This window comes from Berkeleyomyces rouxiae (assembly GCF_048999995.1).
Source record: "Berkeleyomyces rouxiae strain 22BRR77 chromosome Unknown BrBRR77_ptg000003l, whole genome shotgun sequence".
Classification (NCBI taxonomy): Eukaryota; Fungi; Ascomycota; class Sordariomycetes; order Microascales; family Ceratocystidaceae; genus Berkeleyomyces; species Berkeleyomyces rouxiae.
This window is the reverse complement of record NW_027396493.1, coordinates 6531-14615: the sequence shown is the minus strand read 5'-3', so window position 1 is coordinate 14615 and position 8085 is coordinate 6531. Positions and strand designations below refer to the sequence as shown.

Here is an 8085-nt window from a genome sequence, read left to right as displayed (position 1 = left end):
AATAGTTCAAAGATGAGATGAAGGCTGGTATAAGCAAGCCTTGTTATTAAATCAAATGTGTTCACTCAAGCTGGTGGCTCCCTTGGTGCCATGCGCAAGAGCCAAGTGATATATCTCCGAAAGTGCCACGGATTGTGTTATTCCATTGAAGTCACGATGAGCAGAGTTTATCGTTAGGGCTAGGGTTACCGACACCATCATGAGAAACTTCAAACATAGACATCAAAAGGAGTCCCTGACCCAGCTTACATGTGGTCATTTCAAAAGTAGCCAGAGTTTTTAAGCCACCAATTCAAGCAGCTCCCCTGACTAAACAAACTACCTCATTAGATGGCCTATAGCCCGCTATACATTCAGGGATAGGCCTTGAAAAAACATCGACAATTACTTCAGCCACAAGAATTGCTACCACATGTGACCAGACTAGTCTTGTATGTACATGTAGCATATGGGCGGACACGATGAACAGTACGTCAGTCGTCTTTCCACTCACTTCATCACATAAACGAGCAAACGGTTGTCCAAGATTGTAAGTAAAGGAATGTAACATCTCTGGTCTGCTTTGGCCTTGGTTACTTGTGGTTTTTTTTTCTCTGTTCGTATTTGCTAAAAGGAGATACTACCGGACCAGCTACAGGTCAAGTCTCAGGGCCAGTTCGGCAAATCGGCTCCCAGTCATTCGATAAATTGCTCGACGCGCCCGAGTGTCTTGTCGTGCTGCTCCGTATTCACCCCAGTTAAAGCACTGTACCACCGGCGCCCTGTTCACCTGAACGCTTAATTAATAAGACCGTCTCGCCGTTTGTTACCTTAGTTGTATAACTATCTTGTTATACTCCATCTTCGTGGACTCGTCTATAACTTCCCATGCATTGCTGCGTTGCCAGCACTCAGACCACATAGGGTTAGGGTTTCAACACATAGTTCACGGATTTCATGGCAGCTGCACGAATAACTAGGTCATGTATGTACATACATATGTAGTCAACTTCACAATTATTTGTAGGTCTTTTTTACCATATAGTTAGCTATGCATGTTGCTCTTGTAGTGATGAATATCTGCAATCTGGTGTTCAAAATATGTACAAGTCTATTAAAAAAACCGAAACCAATGTGACAATCGCTCTCGAAAAAAACCAGCAACTCTATGCGGTGGAGTTGGCCCAAATGGGTACAACATAACCTCATCTCTCGAATCTTGCCATCGAATCATCTATGTAGTCTTTTCTAGACTTTGAAGATTGACCAGCTCAGCATAGCGCCCGTGGAGACCCATGAGCTCATCGTGGGTACCCTGCTCCACCACGCGGCCTTGATCAAAGACAAAAATAACGTCCGCCTTCTGAATGGAACTCAAGCGATGGGCAACAGCAATTGTGGTACGGCCCTTGGCGGCCTTGTCAAGCGCAGCTTGAACAATATGCTCACTCTCACTATCTAGAGCACTGGTGGCCTCATCAAGTAGCAGAATCTTGGGGTTACGGATGAGAGCTCGAGCAATGGCGACACGCTGTTTCTGGCCACCAGACAGCAAAGCACCCTTGTTTCCGACATTGGTAGCAAAACCATCGGGCAATGACATGATGAAGTCATAGATGTTGGCCTTGTGGCAAGCGGTCTCAATCTCCTCGTCAGTTACATCCGTTCGTTCAGAACCGAGAATAATGTTGTCACGAATCGTTCCCTGGTAGAGGGTAGGCTCTTGGGAGACCAGAGAAATGTGTGAGCGGTATTGGGCAACGTTGAGCTTTGAAATGTCACATCCGTCAATGAAGACACCTCCAGTAAGAGGATCATAGAAGCGTTCCAGAAGCGCAATAGTGGTGGACTTGCCGCACCCAGAGGCTCCAACAAGCGCAACGTACTGGCCTGGCTTAATAGTCATGTTAAGACCACGAAGGACTGGCTGCTCAAGACGTGTAGGGTAACGGAAGTGTACATCACGGAATTCGATGGTTCCGTCAACATGAGACAAACTCTCGCCACCAGAGCCCCACGAGTCAATCTGGGGTGTACGGTCAAACAAAATCTTCAGTTCACCTGCAGCTTGGTGGGCTTTGCCCATGTCGGGAGCAAACGAGAAGACACTACCCGCGGATTGGGCACCAAAGATGATGGCTGAAAAGCAGACAAAGAATTGAAACATGTCATACTGTTGCTTGGCAATCAACGTACCACCATACCAGAAACCAAGAGCGAAGCACAAGAAGACAAGACTCTGGGACGAGGCGTAGAGGATAGAGCTTCTTAGAACGCTACGTAGCGAAGCGCGTTGCTGATCAGCCAGTGATTTATGGTACTGCTCAAGGACATGGTTCTCGCGAGTCAGAGAGGCCACTGTACGAATAGCACCAATGGCTTCCGAGGCATACGAAGCCGACTTCACATAGGCAGCCTTGCTGCGGCGCTGGAAATGGGCTAGCATGTGGAAACGAAGGTAACCACAGGCAATAAGGAGAGGAATAGTAGCCGAACACACTAAAGACAGCTTCCAGCCAATGGCCATAGCCAGAGTCAAAGCCGAGATGAGGGTAGTAGTAACCATGAGCAGTGTGCCTAAAGTGGCACCAGAAAGACCGGCGACGTGGTTAGTCTCAGTGGACAGGAAGGATGTCAAAGCCCCGGCGTTGTTCTCCTCGTGGTCAAAGAAAGCAACATCTTGACGCAGCATTGCACGGAAGGCCCGATCGCGTACACGGTGAACTAGACGCTCAGAGCATTTGGCAAACAGAATGCCCTGACCGGAGAATGAAATCCACATGACACCAGCCAGCATAACGAACATGCCACTGAAAAAGTCAGAGTCGCTCTTGATGTCGTGCTTGTTCTCAGGAGTGACAACGCGCGAAAGGGTCGTGATTTGCTTAGAGAAAAGAACAGCCATAGTAGGGTTACCACCACCACAGATGATACTGAAGAACAGACCAGCCAACATGAGCGGCCACTCGGGACGGTTAAACGAGGCAATGAGTTTGATAAGCGTCCACACGGAATACTTCTGTTCTTCAGCGTCATCGTTGGGTCCTCTGTTAGCAAAGGATAACGTGGTAGATTTAGTGATACCTAGACGAAGTCTGTCATCTTCAGACGCAGCAACAGATGTGGCCTTCTTGGTCAACTTGCGCGTAATCTGATCGTCAATTTCGGCGAGCTCATGTTCTTCAACCTGAGCAGCCTGGGACTTGGTCGGGGCGATTTCCTGGGCAGCAACAAGTTTGTGGTAAGCACCGCGAAGCTCCAACAATTCATCATGGGTTCCTTGTTCAACAATGCGACCAGCAGACATGACGACAATGTTGTGGGCATCCTTGATGGTGGAAAGACGGTGAGCAATAGTTATGGTAGTGCGACCAGAAGCAGCAGCCTCCAGTGCAGCCTGCACGATGCCTTCAGACTTGGTGTCGAGAGCAGAGGTAGCTTCGTCGAGAAGGAGGACTGGCCAGAATAGGTGTTGTTAGCATATATCTTTGTTGAAGTTGATTGTATATTTTGTTAATCACAATACACTTACTCTTTGGGTCTGATACAACGGCTCGAGAGATGGCAATGCGCTGCTTTTGTCCACCAGACATCAAGAACCCGCGATCACCAACATTTGTCTCATATTTTTCAGGCAAGTTCATGATGAAATCGTGAGCATTGGCCTTTTTGGAAGCAGCTTCAACAAGTTCCCGTTGCTTTTGCATATCAGCGTTTTCCCACTCTGTGCCAATCAGACCATATCGGATATTGTCAAAGATGGTAGTTCCAAAGAGAGTGGGCTCCTGCTGAACAAGAGCAACCTGCTGACGTAGCCAACGGAGGTTCAAGGTCGATACATCATGGCCATCGAGAAGAACACGGCCCTGAACTGGGTCGTAAAAGCGCTCAACAAGACCGATAATAGTAGACTTTCCAGAACCCGATGCACCAACCAAAGCGGTGGTTTTGCCAGCGGGGATGGTCAGGCTGATACCATCCATGACAGTGACTTCGGGGCGTGAGGGGTAAATGTGTTTGACATTCTCTAGAGTAATGGTACCCTCAACCTTGTCTAGGCGAAGACCTTCGTCAGAAGAAGAGTCCATGGGGGAAACGCGATCGATGGTGTTGAAGATCTTGTTAGCGGCGGCAATAGCAGTGGTGAAAGATTGCACATGGGGGGCCACATTCCCGATATTGAAAGCACCAATCATGACGGCCATGAGAATTGTTAAAACATCACTGAGAGGCACAGTCCCGTCGACAATGAACTTGGAGCCTTGCCAGAAAGAAAGAGCATAGTTGAGATACAGCACCAACATCATACCGGCAATCATGACAGCCATGGCTGCTTTGAGCTTCCAGCCAAAGCCCTCGGCGTAAGTTAGGTGGCGATCATATTTCTTGGCTAGGCGGTCTTGGGTGGAAAAGGCGATGGTGCTGCGGATGCTGCTGAGAACTTCTTCAGCCACGCTACCCCCCTGGGCATAAGATTCCAGCGTAACCTTGCTGTACTTGACAACAAAGCGCGAGCCAATGCCCATGTTAAGCACCAAAGCGACGACGGTGCTGAAGAGAATCAAGGTCAATTTCCAGTACTTGATGAAACCAATGACGAAGGCGGAAATGAAGGTGGCTAAGGCGGTCAGTGTCAAGCCAACCTTTTCGGAAATGCCCTCCTGAACCAGGTTTGTATCGGCGGTGATGCGTGTAGTGACCTCACCAGAGCCCAGCTTATCAAAGTAACCTATATTCTGACGCATACAGCTTTCAAGATACTTTTCACGGATTTTAGCACTGATGTGCTCTCCGGTGTAGATGAAGCCAACAGTGGAGATGTAGGTACAGACGAACTCAGCAATGCCTAGATAGATGAAGTAGATGACGAACTTGGTCATCTCGTCAATGAATTCGTCGTAGGTCATGGCATCAGGCAATGGAGAGTCCAGGCCGGCAAAATACTCGGCAAAGGTTCCCTGAAGCGAACCAAACAGCACAGTCATCAGAGGTAAGGCGGCGCCAGAGCCAATGGAGGCCACAGAGGCGGCGACCACAATTAGAAGGTCGTTACGAGAGGCATAGCGGTAGATTGTTTTGATGGTGGTCGTGACGGTAGGAGTCTCAACTTGACGACGCAAGATGGCAGCCTCTTCGGGGGCCAAGTGCGCAAAGGGATCAATTTCGGCAGCAACTGTGGCTGGCGGATGGGCGATGGTATCGGCCTTGCTGATACCCGGGGCAGCCGGGGCTTCACCTTTGGGCGTGGCACTAGAAGCGCGGTCTGAGCCGGGGTCAGGGCCGATGGGCGCGGCCCCGAGCGTTTCGGGGTCATGCTTTTCCATAGAAGCTGGTGGGTGGATAAAATAAAAGGAACAACCAGTACTAGTGGTAGCAGAGGCGGTGATGGATGCGGCAGGCGAGAGACGGCAAATCGAGCAGAAAGATTCAAAAAAAAGATTGTGGAAAGATTAAGAAGAAGATAAAACAAAATAATTACTGGATGGCCGACTCTAACGAAGAGAAAAGCGAGATGCAACAGGAGAAGAGAAGAGGGGAGGAGAGGAGTTGAATAAATACTTTTACGGCGTTTGCACCCGTAGTTAACTCTGTTAACATCGGCAAGAAGGGGTGTAAAACAAACGCGGCAAGTGGATGGTGGACGGGACCCCCTTCCCTGCACAACAGGCGTTCTTTCCGTCTGGCCTTCCAGCCAGACGGCGAAAACAGGGTGGGTAAGCAAATTCAATGAGGCAACCACTTGAAGGAGTTAAGACGGAGTAGGGCAAGGCAGCAAGGCAAGTCAAGACAGGGCAACTGCCCATGCTTGCCTTGCCTTGCACATGCAAAAATACAAAAGCGCACATGGGGCTCAAACAAAACAATGGTCAGAACAGAACATCAGAGCACCTGCCCGCCACCCCACTACGGAAAGCACGCGATGTCCTCGCGTATGTAAGTAACTACCACACGCACTGTTGTGCACTACGAGTAACTAAATTAATGTTTAGTTACATCTAAACGGTGCCCCGCCATAAACAGAAATGCACCAGGCCTTCCTTAGTGCTTCACTCTATTCATGAAGCCTCCGAACCGCACTCTCAAGTTTCCCGCTCCGTTCGTGCTAATGCCTTAAGCTACCGTCGAGCCGGTTCCCTGACTCCTTTGTTCTGAGCTCCTGCAAACGCCTTTGTCGCTTCAACCACTTAACGCCGGCGTCCAACCGAGAAGGTCTTGGCTCAAGGACTCGCGCTAGATTACACGCCACACACTCGTAACACATTCTAGGCTTCAACCTCTGCGTAGCTACCAGAGCTTTAGACGCTGCGCTGCAACTATTCACTCACTTGGCTTCCTTCTTGGCATGTGTTTGCTTGTTGTGTTGCCTGATGGTTCTGCAGGATAAGACTTGTTGGTTGTGTGGGTGTGGGAGCGCCGTTTTTTTGCCGGTTAGCTATCTCAGCACTGTAAGCGATGTCACGCTGCCCTGGGAGAAAAAAAAAAGAAGAAAAAAACACACCCAAAAATCACTGTAAAGCCAAGCGTCCATGCTTGTATCCCTTGAACTGTCAAATCCCCCTGGTCGGAAACAGCCCCGCTAGGACTTTTTTTTTTTTGCCTTTGTGAGGTTTGCGACTGGAGATAATCACACACACACACTTATTCCCGCCGGCTTTCCCACTTTGGCAGGCCGACATGGTTGAGTTGCCCCTTAAGTTGCCAAGTTGCTGATTGTAGCCACACGTACGCGGTGGGCGCGCTAGGTACTTATTTTTCATGTCAACCTGGTCTGCCTAAAGAGGAAATGAAACATCTTCATCGTAGCTACAAGCTACAAGAGTCCAGCTCAAAAGGCTTAGACCCCGTGCAAGTAATACACCAAGCCCCCAAGGGTGCTCTCCCATCGCAGTTATGGGCGCTTATAAGAGTCCGGTAAGGATTGGTTTCCGGTGTTACCATCCTACTAAGTCCGATAAGCGTGAGAGGCTTCGGACTTAGGCGGTACCTCAATGTTTCCGATGCCGTCTTGTAGGTTAGTTATGTCAGGGGACGAGAGATGAACAAGATGGGATGAGATGAGATTCAGATTCATAAGACTAGTCGTTACTATATACTAGTAGCTACACGCGTAACTGGATACAGTTGGTCGGCTCGCCACACATACATGTCTGTTTTTTCACACTGCGAATCTTTGCCGGACGCAACGAGCCAATTAGGAAACCTTTTTGCTGGAACAACCAGTTAGTGAAAGACAATACTTTGTGAGTAAGGGCTCATACTTCCAACCTAACCCACAGACTTCGGCGTCACGGCAAAAGTCCTGCGACAACCAAAATATAGGGTTGACATCATGCACAACACCTGTGTATGTACATACTTCATCGCCCACTCCAGCCAAACAAGATTCACCGAGAAGCGGCTATCCCGCCCGCCCTCCTCATCCTCGAAGACATAAAGCGCAAGCTCGCCGCCAGGGTCATGACGCTGGACCCCCGACACCCCATAGTGGCGAGACTGAACGCCAACTTCGAAACAAGACTGGGTCGTCTACTGACGACTATTCCGACACGCTCCAACAGGCTATTGCTGCAGCCCCCAGCCAGAGCTGAAAGGCCGGAGCCTCAGACGAAGGAGTCTTTCGACAGAGCGGTTTTCGAGCGGAAATGCGCCGAGCGGAAATGCGCCGGGCGCAACATCCTGGTATACTCCGACGGTTCGATGTCCGAGGACGGGTCCGTGGGCTGGGGCTTCGTCATCACGCAGGGCGGCCTATACGTTGCAGAAGGCTCAGGCTCCCTTGGCTCCAACCACGAGGTCTACGACGCGGAGGTTATAGGCGCCCTGGAGGGGTTAAAGGCTGCATTCCGCTGTGCGGCCTCCCCACCTTGCAGACAATTTATACTGCATTCTCGACAACCAGGCGGCCTACGAATGCCTCCTGCCAGGCTCCGACCCCTCGGACTTCAGCCAAGCACAGGTTTTGGAATTCCGACGCCTCGCGAGCACATGGCCCCACCGACACTACTGGCCGCACATCATCGAGGGATGCGCCACACCGATCCGGGTCCCCGCACACGTAGGGATCGAGGGCAATCAGAAAGCCGACAGGCTAGCCAAAGCCGGGGC

The 8085-nt window shown here is 50.2% G+C and overlaps 1 protein-coding gene across 1 annotated transcript; it reads right to left on the bottom strand.

Annotated features, from left to right (window-relative positions):
• Positions 1-1213: 1213 nt before the first annotated feature.
• On the bottom strand, positions 1214-5303 carry BROUX77_003156 (uncharacterized protein; the record flags this gene model as incomplete). The annotated part of the gene is made up of 2 exons (XM_073747776.1): positions 1214-3435; positions 3512-5303. 2 exons carry the CDS (start codon positions 5301-5303, stop codon positions 1214-1216), a joined length of 4014 nt encoding a protein of 1337 aa, XP_073605581.1.
• Between the last annotated feature and the right edge of the window lie 2782 nt (positions 5304-8085).